Raw genomic sequence first — 22,960 nt, 5'->3', positions numbered from 1 at the left:
AATTATAGCATCAAAGAGCAGGAAAAAAAAGAATTATTAGGATCAACGGTAGACCTGTTTTCAGCCTCACTGCTTTAGTCACCGGAACAATGTTAGCTAGTGGAGTGACAAATAGGTTTGTTTAGTTCTAGGTATATCTAGTCAGCAAAAGGAGCACTTGTGATTTTAAGTCCTTTGTCTTAGTATGCACAGTAAAGGATATGATGAAAATGGGTCAAAATGCTATTACGTTACTACTCTTACAGGTCTTTAGAATTACTTGTCTATGTTGCATAAATGCATAAGAAAAGAAATCAGTGATCATGATCGCAATGTAAAAATAACACTTTCTGGGGGAAAAAAACAAACTTTCTGGCAAATGCCAGTTGAAATGCATGAAGGAAGGTTATTCTCTCTTGGCAGAACATAAGGATTCATTTCTTACCGTCAATTCCACCAAAATAAGTACTTTTAAAACTTTTAATAATCATTTCTGTGCATTTTTTTTTCATATACTATGTTTACGTACTGATTTTTCAGATACTACAGGTGATGAAACTGCATGTGAAAATATGTGGTTGGGCTATGATCCAGTTATAAGGCCTTTATTTGGAAATTAGGTTTTCTCCTTTTTTTTTTTTTAATAGAGGCATGTTATTTGTTTGTTTGTTTGTTTTGTTTATACATGCACCGGGTACAGTCAGAAGCACGGGAGGGTGAGAGAATTCACCAGAGCCAGAGCAGGGAGCAGAGCAGGCAGAAGGACCGAAGTACACTGCTGAGGGGAGCAGCGGGCGGCAGGAGAGGTCTGCGCGCCATGTGGGACCCTCCTCCGGTGGCCGGGGAGCAGCCGGGGATCGAACCGGCGCCGCAGAGGCCGCGGGCAGCTTTGCAACCCAGCACTCAACCACTGCGCCACCAGGGAGGCCCAGGTTTTCTCCTTTAAAGAATAAAACAACTTTAGTATTTTTCTCTTTTGAAAGGCAGTATTTACACAAAGTACTATGAGATGAGACAGACAGGACTAATAGTGAAAAATAATTGGGAAGAGTTTACTATGCACTAGGAAGGAAGCTTAAGTATGCTGGGCAGGGAGTGTTTCAAATATCCATTTACAAATGATTTATATAAAAATGAAAATTTTAAGACAAACTATATATCCTAAATAACCCTCCTCAGTCCTGATTTAGTTTTATAAATAACCAACAAACTTCCAGAAGACATTCAGAGGGTTACAATGCATTTTATTATACATCTTAGATTTATACATTTCATGTTTTTAAAGCTTCAATTAATTAAATTCAATACAAAATAAAAAACATATATGCAGCAGTGGTTCTCAGGCACAGAATTTAGGAGGAGACTGGAGCAAGTTTATTCCCTAGTGTATAGTGAATGTTATGAACTATGAAGAGTGGAAGGTTTCCTTCTGACCTATCTGCCTTTTTGACTGAGTTTTATTACACTGAACAGCTTTAGTAGGTTTGACACTGCTAACTGGAAACAAGATTTAAAGTAAGTTTAGAACCTGTTTTCTTGAAGTCTTTAAGACCTACAGGGTTACTTTTCTCCTAATAGAGCTCCAAGATCATTTAATGAAAAAAATATTGTCCATAAAAAATCTGGAGCCTCAGCCTAAGAACCACTGCCCATGGTTATTCGATGTCTTCAGGCCTCACAGGATGGGGTAATGGTATGATGGATTTCTTCTCAGTATCTCTGGAAAGGGCTTTCCTCATATCTGTTTGGAAGCAAAGTGTAATGTAAGTACCCAAATATCGAACCATTTTATATCAAATTTAAAGTCAATAGGTAAATTTCCCATAGATTTTTGTTCCCTGCCCTAACTTTCACCAGATTGTAAGAGAAATATATTCATAAGTGAAACTCAAGTCTCCAGTACCTCAGATGCCAACCAAAAACGGGTTCGGCTTTTTATATTAATGTTCTTTTGAAAGAATCTTGTTAAAAAATAACTTGCCTATAATGTAGCAATGTAGTAATTGGCAGCAATTACCCAGTTACAATTAATATAACTAGTGGTAGGTTCATAAAGTAGGTTAAAGATTTAAATATTATGGCTCAATTTCTAAAATACTAAGTCCAGCAAATATGACTCTTAAATTTATTGAAATAACTGGTGAACACTGCAGTCTATAGAATGTATGCAAATGTTTTGGTTTCCTCCTAGGGTTCCTACCACAGTAGCAGCTTACTTACCATAGGCGTCCTCATCGGGCTCCCCATTACTGGCTGAATAGTACTCTATGACGGTCCTGTACACACTGTAGCCCAGCTGCTTATACATGTTCACTGCGACTTGGTTGGATACCCTCACAAAAAGATCAACAAAAAATCCGCCCTTTCTTTAAAAAAAAAAAAAAAAAAAGAATGTTAGAATGTGAAAAACCCTAGAAAATAAGAGATATATCTTTAAAACAATTGTTTTTACTCTGCTTTGACTACCTCTCAGAATGGTAGTAACAGGACTATGCAACTGATTATATTAACTATATCAATTTTTATTACTGAAGATTTATGACAGTAATTTTATAGTACAAAAGATTCTGTTTGCATGTTAGTATTTCACAACCTATAGGACATGTTTTCTTAAAAGAGAAACTTAAAAAAGAAAAAAAAGCATTTGTTCTTTGTACCACAGTTCTGTTAGCTGGTTTAAAGAAATTACTGTGTATTTTATGTCATATAATTGGTATGCTCATTTTACCAACTATTCATACAATACGTTCACCCATTTGTAGAGACTATGAAGCAAGCACCAATGTGGCCATGGCCCAAATGCAGCCACAGGACACCCTTCTCAGTCCTGTATCCTCTGGTCAGTGACAGCCCCTTAGCTCCTTGCTTTCTATTGCAGATTTACCACTTAGAATTTAGTTTCTCCTATTTGTGAGCTCAACAAAAATGGAATCACATTTTATATCTTTAGTGATTTCCCTGTCAGCATTACGCATCAGCCTCTCTTTCATGAGAACCTGTGCATCTTCACTCTTAGTGCTCCACTGTGTGACTATGTTACATACCCTGTTGTCTGTGGTCCTATAAACATGCCCAGTTTTTACTGTTACACTATGCTGCTTATGAATATTTCTGTTGGGTCTTAAGGTACATATCAAAGGTCAATACTCAGGAAAGTCATCGTTAGCTTATACAGGGGTATGCACATCTCCAAGTGTTTCCCAGCCTGGCTGTGCCACCTTGCACTCTAACAGAAGTGGATAAAACTCCATTCCCACAGCACCGCTCAATCATTTTGATTTTTGAAAATCTTATGGTGCAGCTGTAGCTAAGGGTAATTTTAATTGGCATTTTGGATAACTAATGAAGCTGAATATATTTTTACCATTTAGATTTCTTAATGCATATAGTATTACTGGACTTCCATATATCTTTTTTTGCCCCCCAGCTGCAGTTCTCTATGTATTCTGGATATTTAAAATTATGTAATGTTTTTGCAAACTTTTTTCTAATTTCTGACTTGTCATAATACTGATGTATCTTTTAATGCACCAAGTTGTCACCTCAATGAAGTTGGTATATGAATCTTTCCTTTAGAACTAGCAGTTTTTATGGTTTAAGTTCTTTTCTGTCCTCAGGACAAAAAATCTCGTATATTGTCTTCAAAGGATGTTTCAGTTTTGCTTTTCACATCTAGATTTATGTGTGTGTGTGTGTGTGTGTGTAAGAACTGGGGTTTAGGCCAGATGTGCAGGGGTTGAGAAGATTCACCAGAGACAAAGTGGGGAGCAGAACAGATGGATTTACTGAAATACCCTACTGAGGGAAGTAGCAGGTGAGACAGGAGAGGTCTGCTGCGCCTTATGTGGGTGAGCTTCCTGGCTGGGGATTAAACTCAGGTGGACTGAACTCAGGTCATAGAGGTGATAGAGTGGAGATTATAGTCCACCAGGGAAGCCCCCATATCTAGAATTTTAATAAAAAGTTAAAAGATTTAATGAATCAAATTGATTTACATATGGTATGGTACCATATGGCAAAGACACCAATGTTATAGCAGTGTATACTTGCGCTACTGATCTGCAATTGCCATTTCTCATACATGTCAAAAACAGAATTGCTTTCTCCGATTCTGTTGCGCAGCTCTAGGCAGCTAGTCCAGCATTAACACAAAAGCATTACTCATTACAGCTTGATTTCTGGTGGGGTAAATCTGCCTATTTCAATGTCATTCAAGAATTTTAACTCTTTTCATTCCTTTCTTAAGTTTCATAATCAATTTAGCAAATCCCACAAATTCCCCACCTGGGATTTTGACTGCAGTTTCTCTAGCTTCTTGGATCAATCACTAGTTTACTATAGCTTATTTCTCTAAGTCATCTTTAATGTCTCAAAGTTTTATAACTTGCAGAGAAAGCTTACACAGCTGTTATTATTCCTAAGTCCTTAATGTATCTTAATGTCATTGCAAATAGCATCTTTTTCTAACTTTTACTGTATGTATAGAAATCAGCTAATTTTATGCTGCACATAGAACAATTTTGCTTAATTTTGAGAGTAAAACATTTATGTTTACATTCTTGTGGGTTTTGTATTTGTGTAATCATATCAGTACAAAACAATGGTTTTGTTATTTTTTACTGATAGGATGTCTTCTCAATTTTCATGTCTTATTTTTCTTGATTTACTGTATTGCCCAGGGTTTCCACTAAATTATCAAAAGAGGGGCTGACTGTAGACATCTTTTATCTTTTCCCAGATTTCAATTCACAAGTGGTACTTACATTTTTTGTAGATACACTTTTTTCACTTTAAGGAAGTTCTATTCCTAATTTGCTAATCTTTATCAAAATAAATGGTTTTATCAAAGTGTTTTTTGCATTTACTAATATAAAAGTCATTCTGTAAATACAGTAACATAGTGGAATACTAGCATATTTGCCTGCATTAAAACAACCTTGCCCTAATGTTCTATCCTTTTTATGAATTGCTGAATCCACTTTGCTAAGTTCTTTCTGGGATTTTTATATCCATAGTGAGTCAAATTTTCCTCAAATTTTCCTTTCTTAATTTCTTGTCATGTTTTGTTATCAAGATTATCCCAACCTTAAAAAGCTGAAAAATAGCTCCCTCTTTTTGTTTGTGTAAAGATGACTTCATAGTCATTATTTCTTAAATATTTGATAAAATTTGCTATTTTGAAAAGTCATAGTTTTCTTTGTGGGAAGATTTTGCACTGCTCTCAAGCTTTTACACTGTGGAAGGCTTGCTTATTTAAGTATACCAATTGTCTTTAGGTTAGAATTTACATAATTTTAAATATTCACACATGTTTTTTGTAAATAAAATAGTTCTGGCAGTTTTTTCAATTTCCAAAAACATTTAACGTGAGTTCTATCCCTTTTAATAAATTTTAAGCATGTAACATATTATTGCTGACTATAGGTACAATGTAGAACAGCAGACTATAGCTTATTCATGTAGCCTAGCTAAAACTTTATGTGCTTTGATTAGTAAATGTTCTTTTCACCCCCCTCCCTGGCCAACCACCATTCCACTCAGATCCTATGAATTTAACTATTTTATTTATTATTTTTTAATATGTAAGTGGAATCATTCAGTATTTTTCTTTCTGTGACTGGCTTACTCACTTAGCATAACGTCCTTAAATCTTTGTCTAACTGGAGTCCTTAGCTCACTAACATTTACTGTTTATGTTTCTTGTAATATTTGGAGTCATGGCTCTCATTTCAGCTTTTCACTGCTTTGCCAGTTAAATTTCCTTTTTCTTCTTTTGACTTGACTTTTATCATTCCATATTTTTATCCTCTAGTTAACTGGAAATTATATAGTTTCTCTTTAATGTGTACATTTAAAATACATAAATATGCAATATATATGAGTGCTTGTATGTGTATGTATGTATACACTTACACACTCATACAAATGAAGAACACTTAAATTTTAGCAACTATTCCAAGGATATGAAAGAACAGAAACTGGAAGGAAAAAGAGCTTAGTGGTTTTTGACGCTAAAAAATGCTTAAGCAACAGTCAATTCTGTAAATACACTAAATCATATATGCACAGCATCGCTAATTTGAACCCCTGCCCACTATATAATAATGTCAGATATTTTTCAATATGATATGCCATTAACAAATATAATATTCTTCTTTGCCAGTCTAGGGAGCATTTTTTAAAATTTTAAGGGCTACAGTTGACTTCTTTTCCAACTAACACTACCCTCTCTTCTCTGAATGAGCTCAAGTTTCTCTTGCCCTCAACTTTACTCAGGCCTTTTATAAGCCATTACTTCTTAAAAATTTACCTTTATTAAATCCATCAGTTAAATGGAGAGCCTTGAGAGCTCTTCCTAGCAGCTATACTCTTCCCTGTATACTTCTGGGATTTAGAAAAAAAAAAATAGCAGCCTGACAAATGGTTAAGCCAGGAACTCGGAGGAGTCTTAATTATTATATTACTTTGATCCCAGAGAAAGGGGTGGTTGATATACACAACAGGTCTTTTATGCAGCTGTTTTTTGACAGTTCCTGTGACGTACAGGGGGAAAAAAATCAGTGTGAACATGAAAATCATTGTGAAACAGGAATGGAGGTAGTTGTGTCAAATTTGTTTCCAAGGTTTGATCAGTCATGCAAATGCAGTGCTCCCATCAGGAGTACACATCTCATTAGTAGGTAACCTTTTATTTAACAATGAAATAATGTTTTTTCTTTCAATTTTTTCCCCAATTAGCTACTAGTTAGACAAAGACTTAATAAGTTATGTCAGGAACACTTATTAAAGCAATTAGGACATAACTGCCCAAGACTAAACTTTTCTTTTGGCCTAAGAGCATTGTGAAAACTTTTCTAAGGTGAGATAATACTAATAGAAAGTGGGGACATCTGCCATATTGGCAAGAGCACTACAGTAACCCTGAAGGCTAATCGCTGATTGCACCAATAACCCAGCTTATAACCTGTGGCAGGTCACTCACTTTGCCTTCATTTACATCAGTGGCAAACTAGGGACAATCATACCAGTCTCCATATGTGACAAAATTGTTGTAAAGACTGTTAGAAGCTCACAATGAAATTCATGTAAACCGTGAAGTATCACAGATGTCTCACAGCCTGAAGGAAAAACATCTTATAAATGTTCACCCAGAAGAAAAACGGTTCAAGTGCATAAATGACTTGAAAAGCAGGATCTTACCTTTCTGAAATCTCCTCTAGTAACTCCATAAGTTTAGCAGCCAAACCAAGGCGTCGAAATTCTGGGGCAACAGACAGAGCTGTGACATGCCCGTGCCATTCTTCCCTTGCTACTGAACCTTCTGCTTTACCCATAACTGCCAAAATAGATTGCATTTAGTAATTAGACACATGGATTTATACAAATACAGAAGTAGAGTCTAGTATATTTTTTATTATAAACTAATAAAATTTACAAAATTAAAGCCATCTAGCTAATGGCTCTTAGTGCGTTTATAACTTGTCACTTATACTGCTAAATCTAATTGTGAAATCAGAATAAAAAAATTTAAAAAGGAATGTCATAGTAAAAACACAACTTATTTTGAACAGATTTAAAATGTGTTTTTAAAATATCAAGTGGATGTGTGTGTGTGTGTAGCTATGTATGTATGTATACATATATAACTGAGACAATCTACAGCTCAATTTTATTTTTTTTTAATTTATACAAGCACTGGGTAGTCAGAAGCCTGGGAGGGTGAGAGAATTCACCAGAGCCAGAGCGGGGAACAGAACAGGCAGACTGACGAAATTCACTGCTGAGGGGAGCAGCAGGCACGGCAGGAGAGGTCTGCGCGCCATGTGGGACCCTTGCTGACTGCAGGGGATCGAAACCGGCACTGCAGAGGCTGCGGGCAGCTTTGCAGCCCAGCGCTCAACCACTGTGCCACCGGGGAGGCCCTACAGCTCAAATTTTTGTTAGTAATGCTACTGATTCAGTGAAGATGCTATAATCCCCACATTGTATACCAAATAAAAATTTAACAAAAATATAGAAAGACCCAAGAAGACTGAGACCATGCTTATCTGATTCACAGACATGCCTAGCACAGTCCCTAAAGCACAGATCAGTGAGTTAACAAATGGTTGAAAAGGAAATAAATTATAGTCATCGTGAGTATGCTTCAATTCTGCAATGAATCTAAATCAATCAGTTGAGACCTACCTTAAAATCTAGTACTAGTGATATTATATTTACTGTAAAACTTAGTACTGGTGGTATTATACTTACTGTAAAATCTAGTACTAGCAGTATTATACTTACTGTAACCCATTAACTCTCCGCCAGGTGCCTCTGCAACAATGAAATACTCTGGCCAGTGGGCAAGGTACTGTAAGTAAAAGGGAATCCCATACTAGAACTTGTTAAGGAATATGAAAAGTAATGGACACTAATAAATTCTTCATAAAAGGGATATTTTGAAGAAAAATTCCTTTAAAAAATATAGTAGTATTTTATCCCCAGTTCTAAATGTATGACTTCTATAATCATATTATGCCATGAAATATTTAGGACGGCACTAATTTTTGACAAAATTGCCTAAACATATGTCTTCAAGTGTGAATGGAGACAGCATCATGTAATAGAAAGCAGAGAATCAGCACTCCAAAGTCCTATAAACTATTCCAAGTGGTCTCACTATATCTATCGATAGTATCTATCATCTGCTATTCTGCCTCCCCTTATAATGACATGTTCACATTCCCAGGCACATAGTAGATGTTCAATGCCTTTATTTTTCCATAACTGCACTGGAAAATTAGTCACTAGTTTCTACATTAGTTTGAGCTCTGAGACTTGGAAAATAACTTTAACACTTAAGTACTTCCAGAGGCAACATAACCATTACCCAGTTTTTCTCCTCCACTGATTCTTATTCTCTTATTTCTAGCAGTGCAAATAAAAGATGACTTAACAGTAAATTAATTTGCTCATGACTAACTCTATCCTCAGTATCCTTACTGACATGTGCATTTCCTATATTCCTTCTTAGTGTAAACTTCCTGACGTAATTCTAAGAGAAGACATCATAAACCATGTATTTAAGAAAAGAAAAAAGAAAAAAACCTGGAAAACCTATACATTAGTAAATTCTTCAAACTGTCCTCTGAAGGATAGCCATTACTTTTAGTACTTCAAATACAAGCTTCACATGGTGAGCCAGCATCTTCCTACTTTCCAGTTACCGAAACACACAAAACCACCTCTCCCCCAGCCAACAGAGGAGCCCCTAAATGCTCACTAACTACTAAAAACCTGGCAGGTTACTTTCAGATATGGTCTTACCCCCAATACGGAACTTTTGCTGTAAATTTAATTATAATTGCGAGCACACTATATAAGCTGATTTACATCTTAATATTTTCTTCTTACCAACAGTAAAAGTTTCCTGTCACTTGAAATTCTTCAAAATTCTCACTTTTTTTTAACATGGCGAACTGTTTAATCAGCCATAATTTTAAAAAGACAAATGTAAACTGGAGATTTTTTGTTCCTTTTCCCACTCAACTCCATTTCTGCTATGATGTAGCGCTATTGTCAACTGTACTAGACTGTTATGTATTACTCCATTGTAAGAATAAACATTTAAAATAAACATTTTAAATACCCTGTTGTCTCCTGACAACAGGCATATGAATTCTTTCGAGTTTCTCAAAAACATTTTTAAATCCTTCATGAATACACCACTAAATTGAACCATCTCTACATTGTTGTGTGTGTTATTCCAAAATTTTAATATTATAATTCTGTAATTATACATTTTCTGTAAAGCCAGATAGTAAATATTCTAGGTTTTACGGACAATGGTCTCTGTTGCTACTGTGAAAGAGACAAATGTAAATTACAGACAATATGTAAATTATTTAGCATGTCTCTGTTGCGATAAAACTTTAATAACAAAAACCAGCAGTGAGATAAATCTAGTCCACACACCTTAGTTTCACCAACCACTGATGTAACTGCCTCTATTTTGTGTTACTTTCAGCTTCCAAAAAACAGAATTACTAAGTATTACATTGTCAAAGTGCCTTCCAAAAAACCTGCAAGAATTTACACTGTCACTCACAGTTTATAAAAATGCTCCATTCACCTCACCCTCATCAGTACTGAGTTTTATCATAATTCTTAATCCTTGATCATGTGATAGGTAAAACATGGCAAACCTCATTTTGAACTTGCATGTCTTTGATTCTTGAGATTGAATTCATTAACCTCCTCTATGCCTCTTTTGTTATATTAACAGTTAAAGACTGTCCTCCTAAGTACTGTAGTAGACATGGAACAAAACCAACAAATCTAATTTTGTGTTTTTAGCCGTTGCAAATTGCAATATAACCCAGAGTACCCTAACTTGACACATCTTTGCCCACTTTTCTATTTGGGAGCATGACAGTTGTTGTTACCCAAAATCTTTTCTTCCATTTAGTTAACAATTTAGGTTGAAGCATATTCCCAGCACGTGCTAGGTAACTGTATTAAGAGGCAAGTGTTGCTCAATGAGCTATAGAAGAGCTACATGGTATTTACCAAAGATAATGTTGAAAGGGAAGGACACTGTCCCTTCCCCTATGTTGATCCTCTTCCCCAAAACATGGATGTGATGCTGTTTGCCATCCAAGACAGAGCAAGGCCACACTGGGAATGGTAGCATGGTTCAAGTGCAGAGCCTGGTCGCTGGTGACTTCTTAGAACCACTACCTGCTCCGGACTGCTCATCATCCCCAGACTTCATTCACATCGGACAGAAAGAACCCATCTTGATGAAGTCACTGCTCTGCTGTACATGGTCATCCTTACTACTGAGGGGCAGGGTGGGCACTGGGCTCAACTGTTACAGATTTATATACAGTCATTATATTAGCTCATAAGGCGGATTTAATAGAACTCTTGTTCCCAGTTGTTTTTCGTTGATTGCTGTCAACATTGTTTAAAATGTTTCCTAACCTACACATTTTAAAGTTTTTTAGTACGCATCTATTTTTTTCTTTTCACTTTTCCATCTTCCTTACTCTCAGTAAGCGTTCATTTAACTTTTTTTGAAAAGGATACAGTTTCTGTAAGTGGATCCAAATTACTGAAAGAAATGAGAAATGGTAATAGTAAGCAGTGTTACAAAACCAATTTAATAATAAACCCACTAAAATTGGAAGTGCACAAAACAAACGAAACATGCTACACGTACAACTTTAAATCCAACTTTGGGGCTAAGGAACATGGTTTAAACTAAAGAATAATGAGCTACGATATTGATTATAAAGATATGCACACCCTTTCATTTAACCACTTCTTCACAAATTACTTTATAGTTAATAATCTACATCAAAATCTTCCATTATTCTAAATGGCAATAAATTGTACATAGAACTGGGGACTAATGTGACACGTAATTAATTCAACACACACAGAAGAAAACTAGCTTGTTACCGCATCCTTAAGGCCCCTCCTGTCTTTCTCTGGGTCTGCACTGACAATTGTTTCTTCTTCCTTTATTCTATCCGCTGAATGTGGGCTCCCTCATCACTGCTACTTGATTTCTGCTCCCCTTTCCAACCTCCTCCATTCATATACTTTCAACCTGGATAAGGTCTCCTGGCTCAGGTGCTGCTAAGCGCCTGCCAAGCCAGCATGCAGCCCAACACAGGGCCCCAGAGTCAATGATTCTTAATCTATATATCTCTGCTTCCATCCGCAAGGAGCCTTCCCCCTTACCGTCTACACTTTTTGCACACCCAGTCAAATTCTTCTTTGGGATCATTAACAACGCTGACAGTCATACTGTATCTCTCTAGTCTAGCAGTTCTCTCATCTTTGGTTTCAAACTGCTGACAATCAAAAATTCCTGAGGACCCCATAAAATTCTGTTTATGTGGGTTATAGCTATTGATATTTAAAATTCCTATTTGTTTAAATAGATCAATTACATGTTAATGGGAATCTTTTCAATTGAGGTATAAAGGACATAGCACATTACTGTTTCAGGTATACAACATAATCATTTCATGTTTGTATATACTACAAGGTGATCACTACAATCAGTCTAGTTAACAGCATCACCATACATAAGTGCAAATTTTTTCATGTGATGAGGACTCTTAAGAACTTATGCAGCACCATATTACTAACTGCCGTCACCATGCTGTGCTTATTACATCCCCGTGACTGACTTGTGTACCTTTTGACTATCCTCACTCTTTCATTTTGTATAATTAACTTTTTAAGCCTCAAAACTTTTCGAAAACAAAAATTTTGTAACAAGGATAACATTGTTTTAACAATTCTTACTAATAAAGATCTTTTTAATGTCTGGCTTCTTAAAAGTAAGCTGGATTCTTCTGTGTCTGCTATACTTACTATTACAAGTGCACACATGTGGAAAATTCCACTGGGTACTTGTGAGAGAATGAGAGTAGAAAAGGCAGAAGACCATCTTAGTAACATCATATGAGGAAATAGTTTTGACCTCGCAGAAACCACAAAACAAATCTGAGGAGCCCCAGTCCACATCTGGAGAATTACTACCTTACTACAGTTTGGGGATTCCCTCTTACACTTTCAACAACTAGTTTATAGCTTCTCCTCTCACCTCAACTCTCCAACAGGGCCACCCCTTTCTCAATTTCAGTCACTTCCCAAAATTTTACAAAGAAAACCTAACAGAAGAACACTTCACTGCAGTCCAATGACTGACCCCACTCACCTACAAGGGTCTGCTCCCACACTCTACTTTCTCCCCTGTAACCCTGCATGGATTTCTGCTAAGCAGATTCCACCCTGTCTCATTACCCATGAACCTGCTCCAATTCTCCCCTTGTAACAGGGTGGTCCCCAGGAAAGAGGGAGGTTCCAGGTTTCCTGCCCCACCCAAAAGGAGGGTGGAGCAGAGAGAGAAGAAGCTGCAGAGGAGACTGAGGAAGAAAGGAAGCAGGATGCAGAGCCAGAAGGAGACCTGGAGGAGGCACATGGGGCCGAGAGACACGTGAAGAAACTGCGCTTGCCTTTTGGTCATGGACTGGGTGACACAGATGTGGGTTAGAGACCTGTGGGGAGGTGACAAAGGCGGCTTTTGTCTTGATTTTGATTTTGCTCTTTTCCCTCCAGACTTGTCTGATGGTTTCTGACCCTTTTCTGTGGGTCCCCACTGGAAGATGCTTTAGACCTGTGACAGGCTTTGGGGCCTTGCTCTGGGCCAATCCTGCTTGGGTGGACTTTTACCCACAAGGGGACGGGTAACTTTGGGTGCTTGATTTGGAAACTAGATTCTTTGCCTTTCCTGTATTGTTTCCTAGTTGTATTAAAGTTCCTTCCCATTAAAGTCTCATGTTTTATGTTGATGCGGTGGATGGCAGAACCTATTTAGAGCAGGCAGGTTTGTGGGGCCTGGGGTGCCCCTCTCCCTGCCCTGTAACACCCTCTCTCCTGGAAGTGAAGATGCTATACACTTAGCCACTGGCACTCCCTGAGGTAGTTTCCACTTTCTCCACCTACAATGTGCTCCTTGCCTGGCTTCTGAGGCCCCACCATGCGGTTTTCCTCCCACCTCCCTGGTCCCCAGTTCTCCTTTACTCTAATGCTTGATTCCCTAGGGTGTCATGTGGGAGGCTTTTTTTTTTTTCTGTCTGCACTCGCTAATGTCACCTACTCTCTGGATTTTAATACCATCTAATAGTACTGACCCCAAATTTCTATCGTTAGCCCATATCTAAATTTGAGATTTCCATTCCCAGATGGACTTCTCCAACTGAGTATCTCGGTGCACTTGGCAGAGAAACCCAAGCCATGACAGGCCGTCCAAGCCCTGGCTTCTGGCTCTCCTCACACTCCCACACTCTGTCCCGGCACACTGGTCCTCTCCTACCTGCAACAGATATCTGTGCACCTTTTATTCCCTCTGCCCCCAATACCCATATGAGTTACCCTCTCAACCTCCCTAGTCTTTCTTAAGGAACACCTTCCCTGGACACCCTACTGAAAGCTGAATCGCCAGTCACTTCATATTTCCCTGGCCTGCTTTCATTTTCGGCTTTGTACAGAACACTGAGTTTGAGATGATTTTCTTACCTTGTTTTCCCCTCTAAAAGATGTATTTTATAAAGTTATCAACTTTTCTTTTTTGTTCACTGCTGTGTCTCCAGCACTGGTATACAGTACGAACACAGTATTTTTCCAATAAATAATTGTTTAATTGCAATGTTCCCGCATCCATGTATCACGCTAATCCAGTGATGCTCGAGTTCTCTACTGACATGCCCTCATTTTCAGAAAAGGAAGAAAATGGGACAAGCAGTCCCTTTACTGGCATATTCATTCTGATGAGGCCTCAACAAGTTAAATGATTCTTCTGAAATCTAACATTTTATCATAAATTTTCCTTCTACTTGATTCATTCAATTCCATTAAAAAGTTGTCCCTTCCCAGAACTTCAATTAAAACTGATTCTCCATGAAGCTTTGCCTTGTTCTGATTCTCCATGAAGCGTTTTTTTTGTTGTTGTTTTGTTTTTGTTTTTGTTTTTTTTTTTTTTGAGGGCCTGGAAGCGTTTATTTCTGACACAGGGTAGTGGTGGGTCCACTACAAGGCTACCTCCGGGGCCACCTCGCCAGTGCCCTGGCCCCTGGCCAGGTTCGCTTCCCTCTGCTCTCGCCGCTGCTTACGCTGGAGTAGTCGCCGCGGGATCAAACTCCTTCATGCGCTTCACATAGTCAAGGTGCTCGCAGTAGTCCCAGTCATGCTGCTCATGCTTGCAGGCCAGGAAGTTGGGGAAGCTGTCACGCTTGCATTCGAGCAGCAGGATGAGATAGTGGGCACAGTAATCCCGTTGCTGGAGCACCAGCTGTGCGTCGTTCATCTCCTGCTGTGTGGCTACCATCTCATGCTCCCTGCGCCCCGGGGAAGCCGTAGTGGGGTGGGAAGGTAGGCATCCGCAGGGGATCGGTTCCCCCGACCCATCGACCCATCGACCCATCGCTCAGATAACGCCTGCCCAGGTGCGCCCCCATGGCAGCTGTCGCCGCGGGTTTCCGCCGCAGCTCGGGGTCACCCCGCTCCTCTCCTCCATGAAGCTTTGCCTTGAAACTTTTGGCATTTCAAGGCATGTTCTCAAATCCCAGGTCTGCACCTCTCAAACCCAAGCCTTTGTCAAGTCCTAATGTCCAAGTGACTGCCAAGACCTCCTGAGTGACTTATTTACCTTTTCTAATTGTCCCATTGCACAGAATTCCAACATGAAGAGCTCAGGCTCTAGAACAGCAATTCTCTTAACAGCAGAGATTATTGCATTTCCAAATGCTCCCTGGTGGTCAGGGACCACTCTTTAAGTTCCACAGCTCTACAACCAATCTCCTTAGAAGAGATTCCTCCCCTCACCCACTCCTACCACAGGCATCTCTCACCTAGGATAATTCATTAGCGCTCTCAGTCCTTAGTTTACTCAGACACGAAATGAGGATCACGTGAGCTCCTATCTCACGTAACTGTGAGGGTTAGCCAGGTTATTACAGTGCCAGTGCTGGGCACAGCGCGAGCTCAACTCGAATTACCTTAGTTATACTACACAGACTGGGAGAGGCCAAAGAAAAAATTCCTCCCAAACGATCAAGACAACCCCACAACAACACAATGTGGCCAGTTTCTCTGACCATTGAGTGATAACCAATGGTCACAATTATGTCCTGGTTATATAGCCGCACCTCAAACCTTCTCACTTTCACTCCTACTTCTTTCCTCCAAATGTACTTCCTCTTTAGCCTTCTTCAAAGCTCACCCCCTTTTTGAAAAGTGTTTAACCACCTCATGTCAAGTTCTTTCCACCCTCTTACCACCTGAATGTGATCCACGGTACTGGGCGATGGATGATGGTAAGGTGAAGTCAATGTAGGTGGGCAGACAGACCGGCAGATAATGTGGTGAAATCAATTAGGAGAAATGTTAACTGGACAGTCCAGGTGCTGCAGCTATGGATGCTCACGGTAAAAGACTGTCAACTTTTCTAAATGTTCAGAAATTCCCATGTTTTCTTAGAAAAAGAGAAAAGAAAGAAAAGAAAAGAAAAGAAAAGAAAAGAAAAGAAAAGAAAAGAAAAGAAAAGAAAAGAAAAGAAAAGAAAAGAAAAAAGAGGCTTACAAGTCACAGGTCCTGACTTAACTCGGATTCAAACAAACTGTCCACAATGGGCCTTCACCATCATCTGCCCTGTACCCTGACTCCTTACAACAGAAAAAAAAAAAGTTGTCTAGACTAGGAAGCGGGTCCTGTAACGAAACCCACAGACACAAGCCCCACCGAGCAAGGAGGCACTGCGGTGTGATGCCAAGATCGCAGTTACTCCCCGCAAACACAAATTACCCACTACCACCAGCTGGGCTGCACAACTTACAGCTTCCCAGCAAACACTTAACCGCTGACCGCGTAACGACCTGCGCGGCTGCCACTTTTGGGGTGTCCACTGCACGGAAACGAGGAAGTCAAATCACTTACCTGGATCCGCCCAGAGGTGCGCTCTGGGCCGGCTCCCCCGCCTCCCATCACCCCGAGAGCGCCCGCGCTCTGCCCCTGCACCCCGCGCGCGCGGGGCTGAGGAACGACGCCTGGGCGCCCCGACCACGGGCTGCTAGGCCGATCGCTCGGGTGCCCCGGACCCCGGCCTCGGACCCCGCGGTCCCGCCCCGGGAGGCGCCAGGGGCGGCCGGCGGTGGTGACTCCCGCGGGCCCCGCGCAGGTGACGTGAAGGCCGCGGGCGCCAGCCCAGGGCGCGCGTCACTCACATGTTGTTGAAGCGGAACAGGTCGTCGCACGTGAAGGCCCGGAGCGTGGTCATCGCGCCGCGGCCTAGCAAGCCGGATCGCTCGGACCCCGAGCCCGTCCTGCCGGAAGTTGTCTTACGCACAGACGCCGCGAGGCAGGGCCGAGAAGTGCTTCCGGGTCACAGGTTGCTCGGCAACCACAGCAGTGACATAGCGCCCTCTGGCGGCCTGCATCAGGAATTGCCAGATCACACCCTCACGGTCAGGGTCCTAGGTCAGAAGCTAGGAAGGAAAGGAGCAGGTAAGAAGTGTGATCGCATAGGAAGGAGACATACATATGCCAGGGATTAATACACAGAAGCAGAAAAATGGTGTTCAGTACTTGGATGCCAGGTGCTAAATGAGGAAGTGAAGCAAGAGCCCACTGCCCCAATGATGGAAGACAAGAATAGAAAAAAAAGAGGAGGTGCACCACAAGACCAAAAACCTGGCTCACAAGGAGGTGGGGGTAGAAGAGATTAACGTAGCCATTGACACAGCTATGGAAACCAAGATCCTTAGGTGCAGACTAGTATCCTTAGGCACAGATGCCTACATTACAAAGCATAACATGCAAGCAGGTATCCGAGGGCTGAGGGTGAATCCAAAGGTAAAGATATGGAGATTAAGCCCAAATAGAATCTCCGGGTCCCTTTCAAATTCTACATAGTTATCCAAAATTAGCAACTAACCCAAATGCTCACAAGGAGTGAGCCCCTCCCAAACAGAAGAAGACTAACTAGCTCAGTGCAGTACTCAACAGCACCATGGGCAGTGGTTGCTGCTATATTGTACAGTGCAGGTCCAAAGACTAAGAAACCAACATGCCCTACCTAAAAGGTATTACAAATAGGTCCTACCTGCTTTGGGGGACTCTGTTCCCTCACCCCCCTTGCTAAGCATTTACTAAGGAGAACTTGAGAGAAACAAGCCAAATAATGTCAAAATTCCAAGGCCCTCACATCTCTAAGTGTCCTAGGGTCCAGGTTGCTCTAGAGGGATCTCCTCAGCAATCCCTGCCTACATAAATGGCTCAGGCATGGAAGGAGGATAGAAAAAAGATGGCTTAGGCTAGGAAGTAGGCAGACCCATAAGAAGGATCTCTCATGAGTTCAAGCTGAGCTCCAGGCATTGTTCCTAAAAACCAACGATATAGGCATGTAAGTGTGCATTCATTGCAGCAGAACCTGGGGCTTACAAACCCATGTCCATGGGGACAACAAATCACCAGGAGGGCAGAATGTGACATATTAGCTCAGCTGCTGCCAAGTGTTTAAACAGAGAAATTTGTGAGTCTCTTTTATATCAGCAAAACTTAATGTGCCACATTAATGTTAAGGGATAATTTTTAGAAAATACAGTAATGATTCTTATACAAACATAATATGAACATTTATTAAAGAGTTTTTAAACAAATTAAAGATTCAGTAAATACTACTGTTACAGGGCAGAGAGGGAGGCACCCCAGACCCGGCAAACCTGCCTGCTCTAAACAGGCTCTGCCATTTGCCGCATTAACACAAAGCAAATGAGACTTTAATGGGAAAGAACTTTAATACAATTAGGAAACAATACAGTAAAGGCAAAGAACATAGTTTCTAAATCAAGCACCCAAAGTTACCCGTCCCCGTCGTGGGTAAAATCTACCCAAGCAGGATGGCCCAGAACAAGGCCCCAAAGCCTGTCACAGTCTAAAGCATCTTTCCGTGGGGAACCATAGAAAAGGATCAGAAACAACCAGACAAGTCTGGAAGGAAAAGAGTAAAATCAACATTAAGACAAAAACCACTATTGTCACCTCCCCATGGGTCTCTCACCCACATCTGTTTCTTTCAGTCCACAACCAAAAGGCAAATGTACTTACTTTACGTGTCTCTCAGCTCCATGTGCCTCCTCCAGGTCTCCTTCTGACTCTCCATCCTGCTTCCTTTCTTCTTCAGTCTCCTCTGCAGCTTCTTCTCTCTCTGCTCAGCACCACCCTCCTTTTTGGGTGGGGCAGGGAACCTGGAACCTCCCCCTTTCGTGGGGACCATCCTGTTACACTACAGCTGGCTCAAAAAAAATTTAAAAAGCACAGGCTATCAGAATGCTAAAATGTATTTACAAATAGGTTTAAAGTTGATCAGTATCCACAGAGCAATAATCTATTGCATCTCCTAGCCACACAAGATGTTTCTGTTTGTGTATGTCTGTGTGTGTGTGTGTATGAGGGTGTGTGTATAAATTATATATGTTATTTGTATTTATTTATGTATACATATTCAAGAATCAGCTTCATTACTATCAATTTTCTGTGGCTTATAGATTTGTAAAATAGGTCAAAGACAATAAAAACAACTTAACTTTGATGGGTTAACTTTTATTAGTGATACCAGAATTGTAGGTTTTCAGGCCTAGTCTCCCAGCCAGGAATGATCCCAGGCTGCAGTGGCAGCGCTGAGTCCCAGCCACTAGACTACCACGGGTTGGTGTCTCATGAAGCTGCAGCAGGAACTTCGCAGATGCTCAGGCAAGCAAGCGAGAAGAGGCAGGTTTGTTTAGAGAAAGAAAAAGATTATTGAGGAGAAAAGGAACAGAAATAAAGTGGGACTCCCTGGCCATGGAACCAGGCCAGGGAGAGGCAAGGAAGCCAAAGTGGAGTCGTGCCTCAGGGAATATAGACCTTCTTTCTCTGATTATTCTAAAGCTCCACCAGTCACATTGTGATTGGTTAGTTCTTGGTGGTCTCACGCATTGCCTAAATGTCTCTGTGCCCGGAACTAAGTCTCTGTGCCCCAGATCTTATCTTTTCTTCATTGCCCTCTATTGGAATGTCTTGCTGACCCTAAGGTCATAAAATAAGTCCCTAATGTCATAAGTCCTGGGGTGTTTGATTAGTCCCCTTTGGAATTTGTTGTCCTTATCTCTGGAGCCCTCCTTAACTCTTCTGAAACCCCTGCACTGTCCTTGAGTCTGCCTAATTATCCCTAACTTGCCCTAGGATTCATTTGCACTATAAACTGGAAATTTGTGACTACTTTGTGTTAGTACTTATTTAATTAGTGGTATTATAAAAGCAATTTTGATTTTTCAAAACCACTGTGGTTTTAACACACAGACCACACTTTACACCTGCAGGGACTGGATGCCATGGGTCACCAATTTGCAACTTCTGTTAAAAATGGTGATTTTAGGGGGCCTCCCTGGTAGCAGAGGGCTATCACCACTATGGCCTAAGTTCAATCCCCAGCCAGGGAGCTAACCCATATATGGTGCAGCAGACCTCTCCTGTCTCTCCCGCTGGTCCCCTTAGCAGTATATTTCAATATATTTCAGGAACTCATGATATTAGCAATCTGCCTTTTCTGCTCCCCACTCTGTCTCTGGTGAATCCTCTTACCCCTTATACCTCTGGCCTACACCTCAGTTCTTCTATGAAAAAATAAATAAATAAAAAGAAATGATGATTTGGAATCATTCAAGTCACAGGAGCTAGGTGAACAAAAGCAGTGCATGCAAGGCCATGGGGAACATGAAGAAAATTGCAGAAAGCATTTTAGAAACACAAGCTGGGTGTCCTTTCTCACCCTGTTTGTCTACTTATTTTAAAACTTACCAGTTTCCATTGCTCAGGTGAATTATCTTTTAAAAGGCTACCTGGCAGCCTGGCAGTTGTCCAGCAAATGTCTGTTGAATGACTTATATGGAAAATCATGTCATCTCAGTAGTTTACAAATAAGGTAATCATGATATTAGCACTATGCCTCAGTTTCCATAAGAGGTGCAAAATCATAGCTACTTCATTGGGTTGTCATAAGGATGAAATTGAACCATATGGCAAGCAAATAGCTTGTAGGGTCAAAATAGAGTAGGAAAAAGCCTTGGAGGAATAAGAAAGACTCCAGAGAAGAGGGCAACAAATTCCAAAGGGGATTAATCAAATGACCCATGACTAGGGGCAGCAAGACATTCCCAGACAAGGCAATAAAAAAGTATTCTCAAATAAGGGCTGTATAGCAATGAGATTTGGGCCACAGTAGCAGATTGAGTGAGTCCTCCAATAACTGACCAATTACAGAGACTGATGGGGCTCTAGAAAAATTAAGAAAGAAAGTATATATTCCCAAAGCATGACTCCATTTCGACTTCCTTCCCCTTGCCTGGTTCTATGAGCCTGTGAGTCCTACTTTGTTTCTGTTCTTTTTCTCCTTAATAAACTTCCTTATATCTATTTTTCTAAACAAATTTGCCTTTTTTTGTTTGCTTGCCTGAGAGTCAGCAAAGTTCCTGCTGCGGTTTCATCAGACACCAACCCATGGTGGTCTAGTGATTAGAACCTAGCACGACCACTGCAGCCTGGGATCCATTCCTGGCTGGGAAACTAGACCCGAAAACCTTAAATTATGGTAACAAAATAAGCTAATATTTGCAAAGCGTTTGTAACAGTGCTTGCCATGGAAGTTTGGTAATGAAAATAAATTCAATATTTTGCATCTTGAATAATTTCAATTTTGGGTTTTTTTTATTTTTTATTTTTTTTTATAATAAATTTTATTTTTATATTCCCCATACAATTGCAAACCCCCCATTCTGACCCCAATCCCTCTCCTCCCGCCCCCCACCCCCCAAAAAGTGTCTCTGGTTCATAGTTTTTTGTTGATTTTGATTTTCACTTTCTTATAGTTATTCATTTTCCTGGTCCCTTATTTAAGTTTTCTAGATTCCTGCTATGAGTGAGACCATCCGGTATTTTTCTTTTTCTTTTTGGCTTATTTCACTGAGCATGATCCCTTCCAGTGCCATCCATGTTGCTGCAAATTGCATGTGTTTATCTTTTTTGAATGCTGAGTAATATTCCATGGTATATATGCACCACATCTTCTTGATCCAGTCATCTATTTTGGGGCATTTGGGTTGTTTCCAAAGCTTAGCTACTGTAAACAGTGCTGCTATAAACATAGGTGTGCAGGTGCTCTTTGGAATTGATGTTTCTGTGTCCTTTGGGTAAATACCTAGGAGTGGAATTGCTGGATCATATGGAAGCTCTATGTTTAGTAGGTCAAGAAATCTCCACACAGCTCTCCATAGTGGTTGGACCAGTTTGCACTCCCACCAACAGTGCAGGAGAGTTCGTTTTTCTCCACAACCTCGCCAACATTTGTTGTTGCTAGTTTTTTTAATATGTGACATTCTCACTGGTGTAAGATGGTATCTCATGGTAGTTTTGATTTGCATTTCCCTGATTACAAGTGATGTTGAACATTTTTTCATATGCCTGTTGGCCATTTGCATTTCCTCTTCAGAGAAGTTTCTTTTTAGCTCTTCTGCCCATTTTTTGACAGGATTATTTTCTTTGTTGTTGTTAAGTCTCATCAGCTCTTTGCAGATTTTTGTGATCAGTCCTTTATCATTAGTGTTGGGTGCAAAAATGTTCTCCCAGTTGGTGGGGTTTCTCTTTGTTTTTGTTATTGTCTCTTTTGCTGTGCAGAAGCTCTTTAATTTGATGTAGTCCCAGCTGTTTATCTTTGTCTTCACTATCACTGCTTTGGGTGATGTATCTGTAAAGATGTCTTTGATGTGCAAATCATGTAGTGTTTCACCTATATTTCCTTCTATATATTTTATGGTTTCAGGTCTTATGTCTAGTTCTTTAATCCATTTTGAGTTGATTTTTGTGTATGGTGTGAGGTAGTGGTCAAGCTTCATTCTTTTGCATGTAGCAACCCAGTTTTCCCAGCACTATTTATTGAACAAACTTTCTTTGCTCCAATGCATAGTCTTTGTCTGTGGGTTTATTTCTGGATTTTCTATTAGATTCCATTGGTCTGTATGTCTGTTCTTGTTCCAATACCATGCAGTTTTGATGATTATGGCTTTGTAGTATAGTTTGAAGTCTGGGAGTGTGATGCCTCCATTCCCTTCTTTCTTTTTCAGGAGAGCTTTGGCAAAAGAATTTCAATTTTGAAGGAGAGAAGGCGAAGCAAAACCCTTGCCCCTTTGCACAGTCTGAGCAGGAGTAGTGGCACATGGTTCATGTTCCCAATAAACAGCTCGTTTTGAAGCAGGGCTATACCGTAGTGGCCTGCAAGAACAGTGCCCAATTAGGACAGGTCACTGTCTGGGGGCTCTTCACCCATGCACACAATTGCAAGACCACTCAGGTTCAGGGAACAACAATAAGGAGGTTTATTTAACAAACA

The 22,960-nt window shown here is 40.3% G+C and overlaps 1 protein-coding gene and 1 pseudogene across 3 annotated transcripts; both read right to left on the bottom strand.

Moving 5' to 3' along the window:
- Positions 1-1,634: 1,634 nt before the first annotated feature.
- NAA20 (N-alpha-acetyltransferase 20, NatB catalytic subunit) lies at positions 1,635-16,816 on the bottom strand (the record flags this gene model as incomplete). Of its 2 annotated transcripts, none has more annotated exons than XM_084246821.1 (6): positions 1,635-1,720; positions 2,200-2,345; positions 7,180-7,315; positions 8,233-8,356; positions 11,053-11,077; positions 16,764-16,816. In XM_084246821.1, the coding sequence occupies 6 exons, from the start codon at positions 16,814-16,816 to the stop codon at positions 1,635-1,637; spliced, it is 570 nt and encodes a 189-aa protein (XP_084102947.1). The 2 variants fall into 2 exon arrangements, with proteins under 2 accessions (XP_084102947.1, XP_084102948.1); XM_084246822.1 differs by having other exon boundaries at positions 8,266-8,356.
- On the bottom strand, positions 14,415-15,048 carry LOC311180216 (NADH dehydrogenase [ubiquinone] 1 beta subcomplex subunit 7-like; annotated as a pseudogene). Its single transcript has one exon. The product of its transcript is annotated as an NADH dehydrogenase [ubiquinone] 1 beta subcomplex subunit 7-like (transcript).
- Positions 16,817-22,960: the final 6,144 nt, after the last annotated feature.

Source organism: Talpa europaea (assembly GCF_964194135.1).
Source record: "Talpa europaea genome assembly, chromosome: 11".
NCBI lineage: Eukaryota > Metazoa > Chordata > Mammalia > Eulipotyphla > Talpidae > Talpa > Talpa europaea.
Note: the sequence above shows the minus strand (reverse complement) of the source record. Positions and strands in the feature narration are given on the sequence as shown.